We start from the raw sequence: 17,647 nt of genomic DNA on the forward strand, positions 1-17,647 counted from the left end.
CACAACAACTAATTCTAACACATTAATCTTGGAGTGATTTGCATGAGGTGCTAACCATCCAGTAGGGCGAACAATAGCAGTCCCCCTCGTAGCTTTCTCTGGTGATATCACCTGTATATCCTGCAAGTAGGAATTGATAAAACCGTGGATTGAGTGTGGGCTCTAATGGAGGTCTTCATGGATAGCTTTTCTTCGGGCTCCCCATATGGGGGACACAGCTGCGGTGACGAATTCATCGTTGGGTAAAGAACGCCGATTCTCTATCGTAGGGATCGATCATAGTCCTTGATACAACGTTGTTTTTTAGGATTTTTAGTGCTTGCTCGCTGTGACGCCAGGCTGGCCCATTCAATTGCGCCCTGCGCGAATGCTCGTCTATTTTTTTTTTTTTTTGAGAATTTGAATGCTTGTCTTTTTTTTTTTTGAGAATTTGAATGCTCGTCTTCTTGACACACGCGAGCGTCAGCAAGGGCAATGCCTGGGCCAGGGAAGGCAGCACGTGTGCCGGCCCGGCCCGGTCACGGCCCATCTAGAACGAAGTATACTAGCCGTAACGTAGCTGCTTATATTTAATATAAAACTAATAATAAGCGGCCTGTACCGAAACCCAACCAGCCCCACAGCCGCCGCCGCCGGCTCCCCAACCCAAATCCGTCGGTGTACCCCTACGCCGCCGTACCCTACCCCAGGTAGTCCAACCAGGCCGGCGCGCCAGAAGATCGAGGAAGTACAGAGCAAGGTACGGCCCCTGCTACGCTACCCTACAAGCAAGTCGCTCCCCCCCTGCGCGAGAATTCGCCGGCGCGCCGTTGGACGGCGGCGCGGCGCAATTCTCCGGTGGTCGCCGTACCTCCTTGTCGTGAAGAACGGCGTGCCGGCAGCAGAGCTGTTGGTGTGACGGGACTCTACAGCGAGGCGGCGAAAAACAAGGATCAATCAGATCGGGAGGGCAAATAATTCCTTTCCCCGCCGCACGATCATGGTATTTTCAAGATCCCATCTGGATTTGATCGGTATTCAATTCCTGTTAGAAATCTAATTTCTGTGTGGTTGCTGGCTCTGAACTCTGTTTGTGATTGCTCTTGAAACTCGTTTCAAGATGAATCGTTTATGTACGATATGACCCCTCTTCCCAATCATTCCTTACGTGGATAGGTTCTTGGATGTGATTACGTTCTTTGACATTAAGGGCTCATATGGATGCTAGGAGCGATATTTCCAGGGAATAGATGCCCCGGTTGAAATTTTCTTTCGCCAAAATTAGAAGCCCCGTGGAAAAGCGCCGTCATTTGGATCAAAGGGGCTAATCCCCCCCACAGAGAAAGGACATACTAAACTGAAGCAAAATCAGAACGTGACGAACTGAAGCAACATCATATACCCCATCTGATCTTGCTGCCAGTGAGCTCTCTTTGGACATGTATCCCCGCCATCATCACTGTCTTCACGGCCCTCACCAGCAGCAGTCGGGGCCACCGGCAGCCTCCCTGGTGGCGTGATCTAGTGGGCAAGACGCAAAACTCCAATGGGAGGAGATCTAACGATGCGTCTGCCGCCGCCGTTGGTGAGCATGACGCAGTCGGGAGGCATGAGTACGAGGCGCAGGCAGAGACCGCGGAGAAGAGGATGGTGTTGCAGGGGAGGGAGGCGGCGGCCGCCTGAGCGTTCGAGACGGGCGTCGAAAGCGAGCGAGACAGGGTATTTCGTCCCGATGTCGTGAGACGTGGATCCTGTCCTGGGGAAATCACGGAGATCGGGCCGATAAAACCTCGTATATTCCAGCATCCAAATGCCAGCCACCTGGCCCGGGGCTGATTTTACTCGCGGGCTTTCCACCCAGGGAATGGCCGGGATCCTGCAGGGATCTCCAAATGAGCCTTAACTAGGTATTCTTGTCCTTGTCAAATAGTTGAGTAATAGCCCCCCAAAATTATGTATAATCTAGAAGTAGGTTCTGTAGCCATGTATGTTCCTGATTGGTTTCGTCTCTTTGACAGTAACTGTGAATACTAGATAGGTAGCTAGTCATGGCCAATCTTTGTAATAGTATTTTCTTATGAGTTGCAACTGCTTGGAGTATCGCAAGTTATCCTGCGGCTGCTGCTCACGTGTTGCCATTAGGTGAATTCGTGAATAGAGAACAAGAATGCAGAGATTTTGTGGCAGTCAGAAGAACGGGAACCTCTTTAATAACTGGAGCTATCTCTGCGACCTTTTTGGCTGCCTCTCTCTCCTTCACCAGCGTGTCTTTTGTTTCTTTGTACTGTTGTTTTACCTCTTGCAAGGCAGCTTGCAACTTTGCATTCTCTTGTGATTTCTAATTTGGTTATGCTTAAATACAGGTTGAGCCTCTAATGGGGGAAGTGACGTTCTTCAATTATCAAGTCATTTTGCGATTTCAAGATGTATTATACTTACCTATTGTTGGTTCCTTATGCAGGTAATCATAATATCTTAAAGTCAAGTACTTTACATATTTTGTGGTTGTTTATTTTTAACCACTTATTTGTGAATATGTTCAGGATGGCAAACAAAGGTAATCCCGGAGCGAAGAGGAAGAAGAAGCAGGAGGCTGGCGGGCAGAAGAATCAGGAAGCTGGAGGGGAGAAGAAGCAGGGGGCTGGCGGGAAGAAGAAGCCGACCCTGCACTGCTTGGCACTTGAGGAGGAGAGAGGATGTAAAAAGTTCAATGAATATATGCAAGAACTGGCTAACAAGTCCCCTGGAAAAGATATATGCGTGGTTGAGCCATCTCGCGGGGATACACAAACACCTGGTGAAGCACTGCTAATTGAAGAGGCCCAGACAGCAATCCTCAGAGTCATTCATCTATATATGGACGAAATCGAGGAAGGCTGGTGCTTCAGCACAGTCAGCGAGAGCAATACAGTCGTCACAAATCAAGACATTCCTAAGATTCTGAAAGATAATCGGGTGAGAGCAACAGCGGAAACAGTTACCAAATGCGTGACTGGTTTAGCTGAAATGCTTAAGAGGGTTGTCATGAATTCGAGCCCATCCTACCGACAGGATCCTAATATCAACAAGGCGCTGCGTCACCTCCTTGGTTTGATACGCAGATACAAGTTCAGGGCATGCACATTTTTGATCAAGTACCACGCAGCTACAGTTCCTCTAATCAACAGACTGATTCTCTTCATTATGATCTATGATCATACTGTAGAGATTCTAAGGCGCACTGACCCTTAGGCGTATAACACAGTAATGACGAGTCTTGACTGCCCAGCAAATTGGGACAATCTTGTGAGAAGTAATAACTTTCTTCTGATGTACTACGACTGGTAAGTGAAGCTCTTGTGTGTATGTTCCCAGGTGTATTACTTCTAAGTTGTGCTGTATATTACTACTGACTAGTATTGTTGCACTGCAGTGGAAAGTACGATCCACAGGCGACTACTGATGGTACAGACCCAGTACTGGAGCCTTTGAAGTTCCTCAGGAACTGCCCATCACATGCGATGCGACATAGCTTTTCTCGAGACGGGGTTGCATTTTGCAGGTTTGATCTTGCAAGAGCTCAATATCAGAGGTTTCCTGAGGTCATGGTATCAATGCAGACGAGTTTGCATTCGCTGGGGGAACTCCAAGCCTTGGGAACGCAATATCTGTTCCCTGCAAAGATAAAAGTGACGCCCAAAGGGCCTGAATCCTGATACTGAGTAGTTCCAGGCCTTGTTAACGCAATATATCTGTTGCAAGCAAGGATAAAATTGACGCCCAAAGGGCCTGATACAGACTAGCTCCAGGCCTTGGGAACGCAGTATCTGTTCCCCGCATGTATAAAACTGACGCCCAGAGCCTGATACAGAGTAGATACCATAGTTCTTTTGTCCTGTTGTCTGAGATACTTTAGTGGCTGTTCAATCTCTTAGTTGACTTGGCCACTTGTAACTGTAGTATACGGTATTGCTGTAGGTGTGTAGTAGTGATACATATTCCTAATCCAACTTCTGTTCCTACAGAGTTTGAAAGATCATTTTGTTCTCTCCATGCTGCAAATTGCTTGGCCTGCATAAGGGATCGTCCTTTCTTTATTTGAAATAGCCTGTCATTTTGAGATTTCCAAAGAAACCACCTAAAAGTGAAGATGTTCCTTAAAGAAGCATGTGACTGATTAGACATAAGACGGTGTGGTTTTAAGTAAGATTATTTATCTGTGCTGTCCCCCTACCTAAACTTGGCCCATAAGTGGGGCAGATTTTGAGTCGCCAAGACTGTCCGCCACGTCGGACTCGACATGCCGGATCCACCACAAAACCTTATAAATTGTCCAAATCCCCACCGCCCTCCTTCCTCCCAGCTTTGTCCGCACCCCAAATCCGCCCAACGGACACATTTTCCAACAAAGGGAAGAAATTGAAGAAAAAAGAGGAGAAGGAGTACAAGCTCTTCTTGGATGTGCAAACGAGAGGATGGAGTTCGACTGAAAGAGGGTGCGGAAGAGGATGAAGATTTGGAGGAAGAGGATGGAGATGGAGAATAAATGGGAGAAATGGAGCTTGAGAACGTAAAGGCATACAAGGTCATTGAGTGAGAGAGAGAGAGAGAGAAGGTGAGGCTCGCGAGGATCATGGAGGAGTCGGGGGTCATGTTGGTCGACACTAGCCCCATGGCTGACCATGCCAAGTAGCAATTTACCAACCAAAAGGAAATCAATGAGTGCAAGAAAGGTCATTTGTGTATCCCTATGTATGAATTATTGAATTTTGTTTGTCGTGTCAATTTGGTTTTGCGTTGAATTGGTTATGTGCTATAATGATTAAATGATCTGTGTGCTTGGTGTTGTTTGAATTTTGGAATTTTGCATAGAGATCGCGGTTGGCCGACCGACAAATTACGTGTCCGTGGGCAAACAGAGAGGTCAAATTAGCTAGCGAACGCGACCGGACCGGTACGTGAACCTCAGAGGCGATTACTCAGGCGACTAGGGTTTCTGCCGGTCCGCCGCCGGCCGCCTCCTTGGCGGTGGCGTGGGGGCCGACACTTGCTGTCCCAGGTCATCGTCGCTAGGCGCCGGCTCTGGTCTCTCTCTGGACAGCGAAGTTATGGCCTCTCAGGTCGTCGTGGTGGATTAATCGTCTGCTCAGCCGGGTTTGATCGGAGGAGCATGCCGTGCATGGATTATTGAGATTGTCGTGGCTGTATTGTGCTTTAGCGCTACCTAGGTTGGATACGGTGAACGCTTTTGGGGATGCCGCAATTTGACTTGGTGGAGTTGGTACCTTCTGATGGTGTTTGGACCTCCTTCGAGGAGGATTACCGCCCACAATGAAAATTATAAGTTGGAACTGTCGGGGCCTTCTTGGTACAATGACGCTTCAGCCACTGCTGGACATCCAAAGGCGACATAGGCCGGATGCGTTTTTTCTGTCCGAAATGCATTTGAATGATGTTAAGGCACAAGAGTTAAAGAGAAAACTAGGCATGGGCGAGATGATCTGCGAACCAAGTGTTGATGGTAGAAAGGGTGGACTGCTTTTGGTCTGGAAGAAGGAGGTTAGGATCTACTTCCGAGGTTCCACTCTTGATTTTATTGACATGACAGTGGAAGAACCAAATGGAGAGGTGTGGAGGATGACTGGTATCTATGGAGAACTGAGCTGGGATTGCAAGGAGCACACATTTCGTCTATTACGCGACCTGCATGCCCAATCTACCCTACCATGGACCGTACTTGGAGACGTTAATGAAATCATTTTCTCCTTTGAAAAAGAGGGAGGAGTCCCACGACATCAATCGCGACTACAAGCATTCCAAGATGCTTTGTCCGACTGTTCTCTAGAAGACATTGGCTACATCGGTGACATTTTCACATGGTTCCGAGGGGGCCTAAAAGAGAGGCTGGATCGGGCCGTCTCCAATGCTGCACGGATGGAATTACACCCTCTGGTAGGGTTGACGAACTTGGAGATGGGGAAGTCTGATCACCGGCCCATATGCTTGGACTCTGACTATCTAGCAGGGGTCGCGGCGGCAACACCAAGACGTGAACGCAGATTCGTAGCAAGGTGGCTTGCTGAGGAGACCGTTGAGGAGATTGTCAGAACAACCTGGTTGAAAGTAGGCCAACAAGGCCTGGGACCCTTGGCTAAATTGAAACTGGAACTTGTTCACAATGACTTGCATGCATGGGACCGTACAGTACTGAAAGGACCTCGTAACCGGCTGAGAAAGGCTCAACAAGATCTCGATAGTCTAATGCGTGTTCCCTTTTCTGTCGAAGTGAAGATGAAGCAAAAAGAGCTCTCAGTCCTCATTGAAAATTTGCTTGACCAAGAGGAGGTCTACTGGGCTCAGCGAGGCCAAGCCAAATGGCTTCGCCGCGGAGGTCGGAACACTAAACATTTTACCCATTTCGCATCTGCCAGGAGAAGGAGAAACCTTATAAAGAAACTGAAAAATAATGAAAACGGGTGGGTTGAGGGTAATGATAACCTCAACCCCCTTAATCATGATTATTTTGGCGGCCTGTTTAACTCTGAATTAGTGGATGTTGATAATGATTTGATGCATGCAGTAAAACCACACGTCACTACGGAGAGGAACAGGCTCCTCACCTCACCATTTTCCAGGGAAGAGGTGCGGAAGGCGCTGTTCCAAATTGGCAATATGAAGGCGTCTGTGCCAGATGGTCTGCATGCGATATTCTTCAAAAGGTTCTGGCATATTTTAGGGGAAGAACTGACTGATGAAGTACTTGATGCAATAAATAACAAGAAAATGCTAGAAGGGTGGAATCAAACAAACATTGATAGCTTGGAGGTAATTACACAATATAGACCCATTAGCTTATGTAATGTGGTGTATAAGATCATTTCCAAGATGATGGCTAATAGACTAAAAAAGATCTTACCGGACATAATATCACCTACACAAAGTGCTTTTGTTCCAGGCAGGCTCATAACAAATAATGTGCTAGTGGCATATGAATGCTTTCATGCTATAGAAAAGAAGACCCATGGAGCTAATGGATAATGTGCAGTTAAGCTTGACATGCTAAAAGCCTATGACCGGGTGGAATGGGGTTTTCTGAAACAGATTATGATCAAGATGGGCTTTCATGTGGAGTGAGTGGAGCTGATCATGGAATGTGTCTCCTCAGTAAGCAATAGAGTAAGGTTTAATGCTATTGAGACTGATGAGTTCCTTCCCACTAGAGGCCTAAGACAGGGGGATCCCTTATCCCCATATTTATTTTTGCTTTGCTCCAAAGGATTATCATGCATGCTAGCCCATGAAGAGGAGATTGGGGGAATTGAAGGCAATCTTGTCTGTCGAAATGCACCATCTATTTCTCACCTGCTATTTGCGGACGACTCTTTAATTCTTATGAGGGCTAATAGCCAGAGTGCTAATACCTTAAAAAAGTGCTGGACATGTACTGTAGTAGCTCAGGAGAAAGGGTCAGCACAGCTAAATCTAGCATCTACTTTAGCCCAAATACTAGTGTGATTGTCAGAGAAGACGTGTGCAGAGTCTTGGACATTATGACTGAAGCTCTATCTGACAAATATCTAGGTTTACCAACAATGGTGGGAGTGGACCGGAGTGATTGTTTCCAACACCTGATTGACAGAATATGTCAACGCCTAAAGGGTTCGAAAGAGAAAATTTTATCTGTTCAAGGTAAAGAAATTTTGTTGAAATCAGTAGCACAAGCAATTCCCTCATATGCTATGTCTGTCTTTAAACTGCCAAAAGGTATTTGCAAAGCGATTACGGATGAAATTACGGGATTTTGGTGGGGAGATACAGAAGACAAGCGGAAGATGCATTGGTACGCATGGTGGAAAATGTGTATCCCAAAGCAGAAAGGAGGTATGGGGTTTAGGGACCCTCACAGTTTTAACCTAGCTTTATTAGCAAAACTGTGTTGGCGCCTGCTCCAGAACCCAGACTCTTTGTGTGCACGTGTTCTCAGTGCGAAATTCTATCCAAATGATGACATTCTGAGTGCAGGTCCAAAGAAAGGGTCATCATATACTTGGCAGAGTATTGTCTATGGTATCGAAACCTTTAAAAGGGGCTGCATATGGTGTGTTGGCACGGGAGAAGAAATTGACATTTTTCGGGATCCATGGATCCCAACAAGCGAGAACAGGAGAGTTATTACACCCAGGGGAGCTACACTTCTTGGTAAAGTTGTGGAACTTATTGACCCACATACAGGCCAGTGGGACGTTCCTCTTATTACCTCTGTGTTTTCCCTGGCTGATGTTCATAGAATACTGAATATACCACTTCAGGTGGAGTTGCTGGATGACTTTGTGGCATGGAGTGCAACTAGATCGGGGACCTTCTCTGTAAAATCAGCTTATCATATTGAATTCCAACACCAGTTTGGAAAGCACTAGAATCGGCAGGATGGTCAAGGATGCATGTATATTAACCCTATCTGGAACTCGACTTGGCACCTATATGTACCTGGGAAGGTAAACCATTTTGTCTGGAAAGTATTGCAAGGTGTTTTTCCCTGTTTTGGTGTTCTAGCATCGCGACACATTCTAACGAGTGCTCAGTGCCCCATATGCAAAATAGGGATGGGAGATATCTAGCACTATTTATTTACCTGCTCTTGAGCAAAGGAAATCTGGTTCGAGTTAGGATTGACAGAGGAAATTAATAGAGTAGTGACCCAAGACCGGTCAGGTTCCGTGACTATGGAAATTTTGGATAGAACCGATGGCTCATTGGGCGATTTGCCAAAGCCGGGGCTAATTGTGATAGCAGCATGGTACATTTGGTGGCAGCGGCGGCGGATCGTGAGAGGAGAATAAGTATAAACACCGGATAGGTCTGCGCTCTCTATCAAGGTTCTGTGTACCAACTTGGTCAGATCATCAACGCTAAAATATCCCACTAGGAAACAAGATCACATGTGGAAGAAACCGATCCGGGGTTCGGTGAAGGTCAATGGTGATGCTTCATTCTGCTCTCAAACAATGGTTGGAGCTACAATAGCTGTTGCCCGGGACGATAAAGGCGATTTTATAGCAGCATCCACTTGGTTTTTGCCTCACATGTGTGTGCAGCTGACTCGGCAGAGATTCAGGCTATAAGAAACGGCTTCTGGCTACCATAGAGGATTGGGTGTACCTCTTTGATAATTGAGTCTGATAGCTCAATCGCACTTGATGCTGTTAACCAACGTTGCTGTGATTACAGAATGCAATCATATACGGAGGGAGTTTGCATCGGTGACTTGCAATCACTGCTTCCGGGAAGCTAATGAGGTGGCTGATACACTGGCAAGTCATTCTTTTAGTAATAGATGTTCGGAATTTTGGGAAGCCTCTATTCTTGATTTTATTTATCACCTTATTGTAAAAGACCTATCCATCATTTGAGAAATAAAGTCTTACCCTTTTCAAAAAAGAGGTCAAATTAGCTCGTTTTACTTGAAGATGTTTTTCTTCTTCTTAATACTAGCAGGTGAAGGCGCGGCGGCACGCCGCGCCCGTCGTGAAGCCCATGTGCGTGGCTGCGTTGTTTTTCTTATAGAAAAGAGAGAGTAGTGGGTAAGTGAGCTGACAGTAGGTAATGTGCAAGCCAATTTAGTTTATATAAATACCGAAAGGTACAAAAAATCAATTTACCCATGGTTACAAACACATAGCTGACAGTTGTGTTGGTTATTGCTAGGGTTTCAATGACCAGGGAGCGAATCCGCTTTGCCTGGCTCTCGAGTTGTTGTATGTTGTCCTCAAACCGCTGCCGGGTCGTCCCTTTATATCCACAGGTCGACGCCCGCCGGTTTGCAGAGTTCCCGAGGCCGGATCATAAACGTGTCCGGCTCGGTCTCTATCCTTCCTATCTTACAATGCAAGTTACATAAGAAAGTCGGTTTACATCTATAGGCTTTAATCCACCTCTGGGCCTTGGGCCTTCATAAAGCGTCACCATCCTTATGTCTTCATGGGATTCTAATCTTTATAGAGTTAATCCGGCTGCTCCTGGCCGGTTTACGTCCAGTAGTAATATCCCCAACATTAGGCCCCAGATTGATTTGAACTTGTTCATGTCAATCTTCAACACTTAGAAAATTCCTCCTTTTGCATCTTCACCTTGATCTTGTAAACCGCCATGACGTCATACTCCAGGATCATGATAAGTCGCCATGACATCATCTTGTTATTTAAAAATGATACATCTCACCTTCAGTTAATGAGCTTCCAACAATCGAGGCAACCCCTCCTGTTAGGTATCAATATTTTGACTCCTTGATTCTCGCGCCTATCACCTCCCCCCTTTTACCTTATAAATAGGGCCAAGGGTCATTTCCTTTTTTTCCTCTGTCTCTTCTCTTCTTCTTCCTCCTCGCGACGCTCCTGCACCTGAGCGCCGCCGCCGTCGCCGAGCTCCTTCTCTGCCTCATCCTTGGCCGCTACATCGACCTGAACGCTCCAGAGAACCGCGGCACACCTCCGCTACCTTAAGAGCTTCGGTAAGTTTTCCCCCTTTCTTTTGATGTTTCATACTTTATATGTTGTGCTAACCTTTGTACCTTGTTCTGTTTAGAGCCAAAGCCAGACCTAGTAAGAAGGCTCGGGTGAATAACCCACCCGAAGATCATGTGGCTGTTGAACCGGAACAGACTATAGAACCGGAGGGTCCAAACACTGAAGCCATATTTGATGAACCGCCCCCTCCAGATCATAATATTGATGAACCAGCAGAAGTTGAAACTGCTGTACCAGATGGTGAATCGGCAAGTCCAATCTGGGCTGCTGATAAACCTTCAAGTCCAGTAAGAACTACTGACATTCCATCAACTCCAGGAAAGGCTGCTGGAGACAAATAAAGTGAGGTTATCATTACTGGTATTGGCCACACCTCTCCTGTCCATCCTGTTGTTTTGGCAAAACATAATGCCAAGGAAGAACGCGCTTCTATGGAGAAAGGTAAATGGAGCACTGATTTATCTAGCTATGCCCATCTTAGTGCGCAAGAACTCCACTCTGGCTTCTTAAACCGCCTGTATTCAAACCGGGATTATGAAGTCGGTTTGGTGAATCTTATGAAGGAGCACTTTGAGGTATTTTCATCACTTTCCTTTTCATAAATTTAATTTGTAAATATCAACTCAAGTAGCCCCCAAGGGCCGGTTTATGATGGCAATCATAAATCAGGACTTTGTAATATCTCAATCCTTGCATGCTTACCCTCCATATGTCATGTGATCTTTGGAAACAAACCAGTAATGTATCATTGTATTCCTATAGTTTTCATCGGTGTAGCCCCCAAGGGCCGGTTTATCTTTCCAAGGTAAACCGGGTCTTGAATCAATGCTCTAACTTTGAACAGATGTACATTAGCCCCCAAGTGTCAAAGATAATGCTTGCATTGTACTTGATACTTGCAATTTTTTTTGATGATAGAGCAAATATGCATTAGCCCCCAAGTACAAAGTGCATAACTTGTTATACGGTTGGTACTTCATAACCCATTGATGATATACCTTGCCTTTGTAGGCCGAGCTGAGTAATAAGGATGCTCAAACCGCTGACCTTCAGGAGAATGTTAAATCTCAGCAAGCAGAGGCTTCCAAGGCTAAGGAAGAGCTGACAAACGCCTTAGCCGTCATGGAGAGGCTGAAAGAAACCTTTAACAAAGAGCGTGCAGACTGGGATACTGAAAAGGCTGGTTTATCAAAGAAAGCCGAAGACGCAGAAGCAACCCTGAAGCCGGTGGTTGAAGAACTGACCGGCTTAAAACGGCAGATTAACGCCATGACCTCTGCTGTCTTTGGTAAGTATCTGAATATGAAGTTTTTCCAATCCATAATATCTTACCAAAAACCGGTTTACTGATGCTTTACCATGATAGGGACCCGCATTACTCATCTGAGCTCCGATATGCGGATGAAGCTTAAAGCGGCCTATACTTTGATAGAACAGTTGTATTCTAGAACCCAGCGAGCCATTTGCACTGTAGCTTATAACAAGCCTCCACCAACGCTGATCAAAGAAACCATCAAAAAGCTGGCTATGCTGCTTGCCCAGTTGGATGAAATGAAGACATCAACCGCAAGGTCAGGTGCGCTGACCACACTAATCCGGGCCAAGGCATGGATTCCCGACCTTGAACCGGCAGATATCGGCCAAGGCTACCCCAGCATGAAGGAAGATGGCACCAACTTCAACAACGATGATCTTTGGAGGCTGACAAAGGAGATGCAACCTATAGCAAGTAAATTGGCGGATGACACAGATCTATCTCATTTTCAACCGATTTACGATGCTGAAGGGAAAAGACAGCCCGTGCTGATTCACAATGTGTAAGATCTCGTGCCACCAATCCGTAAGCACACTTACGCTCCTAACATTGATCCTTCCACCCTTATTCATGAAGAAGCTGTTTTTCAAGCCTTAACTGGAATCGATTGGTCAATGATTGACTTCCAGCGACTGGGTAGAGATGAAGAGAATGTGACCACTCAAGATGATCCTCAATCGTCAAGACGTCCAAATGAGGAATCATAAACCGGTGGCCGGTTTACCACTTGCAGTCTTCCACTCTTTAAAACAATTATTCAATTTGGGCTGTTTAAAGCGCCTTGTAATAGGATAACGTGAACACCTTTATCTGTCATGCCATCGAGCATGTTTGTTTTGCTTGACCGTGATAACTCACCATGCCCTTGAGCTGTTATATGCATAATCCCTAGTTGCTTTTCTCAACTTGTTCCTGCACATAAGACATCTGAAAGTATCCTAGCGATTTACCGCTGGACGGGTCATGATACCCAAAATATTTCCACAACTTGGATGGATAACCAAGATTGTAATAACCAGATATAAAATAGATGATACCTGTGATCTATCTTGTTAGCTGTCCATCCGTTGATATAGGAAGGGTGAACACACCAATCTGGAGTGTTGATGACTCCTTGCCCTCTTCCCGGTTCATATAAAAACCATATCGGGCTATAATAGCCACCGATTTGTTTGTATAATGCCGGTGACATTTAGTCAAGACAGACCGGAGCAACTTACTGCTGGTTTAAAACTGATCATGTACTGACAACTGAGCGTTGAAAGCTACGCTGGGTTGTAATAAACACCGGTTTATGAGAAAATACTTATGAATCCCTGATCAAAAGATGTTTACAAACAACAAATCCAAAAGAAATATGCAAGGCTTTTCATGGGCTGCCAGGCCCTAAATCGAGGCTTTTCATGGGCTACCAGACCGCTGAGTTAAACCATTTTGCAAAGCCTTTTAAGATGGACCTCAATCTTTAACCAATCACCGTTTTAACTTTGACAAGTTCAGGGTCTATGAGATTGTCTTGTCAAACGTTCGATGGGTCATACCAGGTTTATCTAGACGGAGTGGCTTACTTAAAGAGGCAGGATAACCCGGGGTTTTAGGTGAATACACCTGGCTTCCAAGCCTGGCTTGATAGCCTATTACAAGGGCGCAAGCTCGTTGTCCTTTGAGAAGCAAGGAGCCCCCAAGTAATATTTGAGCTATGCTCAGTGGTTACCTATATTTGAGTTGTGCTTTATGCAACAGACTCTCTTTGGTTCCACATAATTTCCTTTTGGCTTTTAAGCCTATCAAAAGGTGTAGCCATGGTGTAAATACAACCAAGCCCCCTAGTGATTTCCCTTTTGTGGTCTTAAACCGATCAAGAGGTGTAGCTATGGTTTGGATACGACCAAGCCCCCTAGTGATTTCCCTTTTTGGTCTTAAACCGATCAAGAGGTGTAGCTATGGTTCGGATACGACCAAGCCCCCTATTGATTTTCTTTTATATCTGTGTAGCTTTATAGGCCGGGTGAATAGAACTTCGCTTTGTAAGTAGAAGCCCCCATGGATCCACACATGATGTAAAAAGAACAGAGACCCCGCTTTAGCTGAGGCCCCGGTTTATTATGTAATATATACATTGTCATAAGTATGTACATAAAAAGAGCTTGTGGCTCAAGTATAGTAAGGCCGAAGAAGAGCTATGTTCCATGGCCGCTGGGTCTCCTCCTCCGATTTGCGTGAGTCTTTGTGCTCTCGAATATCGATAAGGTAGTATGACCCATTGTGCAGGTTTTTGCTGACCACAAAAGGTCCTTCCCAAGGTGGGGATAACTTGTGCATATCAGTTTGATCCTGAATGAACCGGAGCACCAGATCGCCTTCTTGAAAGGTTCTAGTCTTAACCCGGCGGCTGTGATAACGTCGGAGATCTTGTTGATAAATCGCCGACCGTGCTACTGCAAGATCACGCTCCTCATCTAAGAGGTCCAGTGAGTCCTGACGTGCCTTCTCATTCTCAGCTTCCACGTAAGCCGCCACACGGGGTAAGTCATGACGGATGTCACTACGGAGCACCGCCTCTGCTCCGTAAATCATGAAGAAAGGCGTGTAACCCGTAGATCTGTTTGGTGTAGTGTTGATACTCCACAACATAGAAGGTAACTCCTCCACCCAACAACCCGGCGTCCGCTTTAAAGGAACCATCAGACGGGGTTTGATACCTCTCAGAATTTCTTGATTTGCCCTTTCTGCCTGAACATTATACTAAGGGTGAGCCACTGACGCTATATCAAGCCGGATGTGCTCACATTGACAAAATTCCTCTATATCTCCTTTGGACAGATTAGTACCATTATCAGTTATAATGTTGTGTGGAAAACCAAACCCGAATATCACCTTTTTGATGAATTGAACCGCCGTGGCTGCATCACACTTACTGACTGGCTCTGCCTCTACCCACTTGGTAAACTTGTCAACTGCTACCAACAGGTGGGTCTTTTTGTCCTTTGATCTCTTAAAGGGTCCAACCATATCGAGCCCCCAAGTTGCTAAGGGCCAAGTGATTGGTATCATTCTCAACTCCTAAGCCGGAACATGAGCGCGGCGTGCAAATTTCTGACAACCGTCACACCTTTTTACTAAATCCTCAGCATCAGCATGAGCCGTCAACCCGTAGAAGCCATGACGAAAAGCCTTAACGACCAAGGATTTTGAACCGACATGGTGACCACAATCTCCTTCGTGGATTTCTCACAAAATCTCACAACCCTCTTGAGGAGACACACAACACTGAGTTGCTCCTGTGACGCTAGAACGATGTAGCTCCCCGTTAATACTGGTCATGGACTTGGATCGCCGGATTATCTGTCAGGCCAAAGTTTCATCCTCCGGTAACTCGCCCCGGTTCATGTAAGCCAGTTACGGGACTGTCCAATCCGGTATAACATGCAAAGCCGCCACCAACTAGGCCTCTGGGTCAGGGATAGCCAACTCTTCCTCCATGGGTATCTTGACCGACGGATTATGAAGTACGCCGAGGAATACATTAGGTGGCACCGGTTTACGCTGAGAGCCTAGACGACTTAAAGCGTCCGCCGCTTCATTCTTTCGCCAGTCTATATGGTCCACTTGGTAACCTTTGAAATGACCAGCCACTATGTCCACCTCCCATCGATACGCAGCCATGAGCGGATCCTTAGAATCCCAAGTGGCAGATACCTGCTGAGCCACCAGGTCCGAATCACCGAAGCACTTAACCCGGCTTAAGTTCATCTCCTTAGCCATCCACAGACCATGGAGTAAGGCCTCATACTCAGCTGCATTGTTAGTACAAGGGAACATTAAGCGGAGTTAGCCCCACCACCTGCCGGGTTATGCCCTCGCGGCGAGTTACGGCGACGTGCACTGCTTGGCACGACCGGTTCATCCTCAACGTGCCTGCTGTAGCTCCGGCTTGGATGGGGGGTGGAATGAATCCTCTCGTGACTATGCGAATAAGCCTGCTGCTGGTTTAAAGCTGTTTGAAGGAGCTCTCCGGCCCGTCGTGTCTCGATCGCCACTAGTGACTCACCGTCAATTGGGAAGGCTGCTAATCATGAAGTGGCAGCCACAACGTTATCCAACGGGTTGGAGTAATGCCCCGAGGGTGTCAGAACATACTGTGGCACAATGTTATTCTGACGAGGTGGGTCCATCGCACGCATCTGAGCCGGTCCTCTTCTTACCGGCGCCTCCGTCCGGTTTATGACCGGTTGGTTACTGGTTCCTGCCCCTGGCGTGCTGAAGAGATTTCTTGCTTCATAGTTTGGTGGGAGGTGCAACCGGTATCTCCTCCTCATGACATCATCTAAGACATTCTGATCCAGCCTAAGCTGGTAAGCTTGAGTCTCCAACTCGACCCGCTCAGTAGCCATCCTGGCGTTCTCTGCTGCCAGGTCCGCTTTAGCCTGAGCTATCTGATCCTTCACCTTTACAATTTCCGCATTGTGCTGATCCCGGTTTGCCGCATCAACCTCTGTTGCCAGCAACGTTGCTAAAGCATCGAACAAATCGGACAAAATCTGAGCTGGAGGTGGCGTAGAGCCCCCTGCCCTGCTGGCGTTGCTGTTGCTGAACCGGAGATTACTACCACGGCGGTAGAAGCGGGCTGGGCTGGCTGTATACCAGCCATGAAGACCGTGACCCAGTTTGGCAGATCAAGGTGGTCCGGAATACTGTTGCCATCGGAACCTCCACTAATCTGTCCATCCTGTAACTGGTATAGCGACTCAGTCTCCCCAGTTGAGGACTCGTCGTTGGAGTAAACCACTATTTCGCCACCAGATGCCGGTCCATCCTCATATTCCGCTCCGTGGATGACACCCACGAAGACATGCTTTACGGCGGGCTGAACCAGGGCAGAGCTTGCACGCTGAGCCGTCTTGATGGTGTCGGTGCAAATGTCCGGCTCAGGGCCTGGCCCACCGATCTTGCCGATGAAGACGTGAATTCCACCAAAGGGGACCCGATACCCGTATTCAATTGAACCGGCCTCGGGATCCTATCCTGCGTCGTCGATGTAGAGCTTGCCGCGATGACTCTTGGTCATCCGGCCCATAGCGTATCCCTTGAGTCCTTCGAAGCCGCCCTTCAAGAACTCGAAACCATCATGCGACAGCCCCACGGTGGGCGCCAACTGTCGTGGTTTTGTCACGGCAGATGTCCTCGTGAAAGGACTTAGTCGTGGAGCCATCGCTACGGGTTAGCTTAAAGGGGTTAAACCGGACAAGGGACACGAGGATTTTATACTAGTTCGGCCCCTTCGATGAAGGTAAAAGCCTACGTCTAGTTGTGTTGGTTATTGCTAGGGTTTCGATGACCAGGGAGTGAATCCACTTTGCCTGGCTCTCGAGTTGTTGTCTGTTGTCCTCAAACCGCTGTCGGGTCGTCCCTTTATATCCACAGGTCGACGCCCGCCGGTTTGCAGAGTTCCCGAGGCCGGATCATAAACATGTCCGGCTCGGTCTCTATCCTTCCTATCTTACAATGCAAGTTACATAATAAAGTCGGTTTACATCTATAGGCTTTAATCCACCTCTGGGCCTTGGGCCTTCATAAAGTGTCACCATCCTTATGTCTTCATGGGCTTCTAATCTTTTTATAGAGTTAATCCGGCTGCTCCTGGCCGGTTTACGTCTAGTAGTAATATCCCCAACAGATGGGGTTAACCACCTCCATTGGTGCCTCTCCGATGATGCGTGAGTAGTTCTTTGTACACCTTCGGGTCCGTAGTTAGTAGCTAGATGGCTTACTCTCTCTTGCTGAATTCTCAATACAATGGTCTCTTGGAGATCCATACAATCTAACTCTTTTTGCGGTGTGTTTGTTGGGA

The 17,647-nt window shown here is 46.9% G+C and overlaps 1 protein-coding gene across 1 annotated transcript; it reads left to right on the forward strand.

Moving 5' to 3' along the window:
- Nucleotides 1–594: 594 nt before the first annotated feature.
- LOC123128702 (uncharacterized) lies at nucleotides 595–3,997 on the forward strand. The gene is made up of 4 exons (XM_044548778.1): nucleotides 595–982; nucleotides 2,343–2,440; nucleotides 2,523–3,302; nucleotides 3,392–3,997. The coding sequence occupies exons 1-3, from the start codon at nucleotides 980–982 to the stop codon at nucleotides 3,208–3,210; spliced, it is 789 nt and encodes a 262-aa protein (XP_044404713.1). The 5' UTR covers nucleotides 595–979; the 3' UTR covers nucleotides 3,211–3,302; nucleotides 3,392–3,997.
- The last annotated feature ends 13,650 nt before the right edge of the window (nucleotides 3,998–17,647 follow it).

The sequence above is a fragment of the Triticum aestivum genome, chromosome 6A (genome assembly GCF_018294505.1).
Source record: "Triticum aestivum cultivar Chinese Spring chromosome 6A, IWGSC CS RefSeq v2.1, whole genome shotgun sequence".
In the NCBI taxonomy this organism is placed as follows: Eukaryota; Viridiplantae; Streptophyta; class Magnoliopsida; order Poales; family Poaceae; genus Triticum; species Triticum aestivum.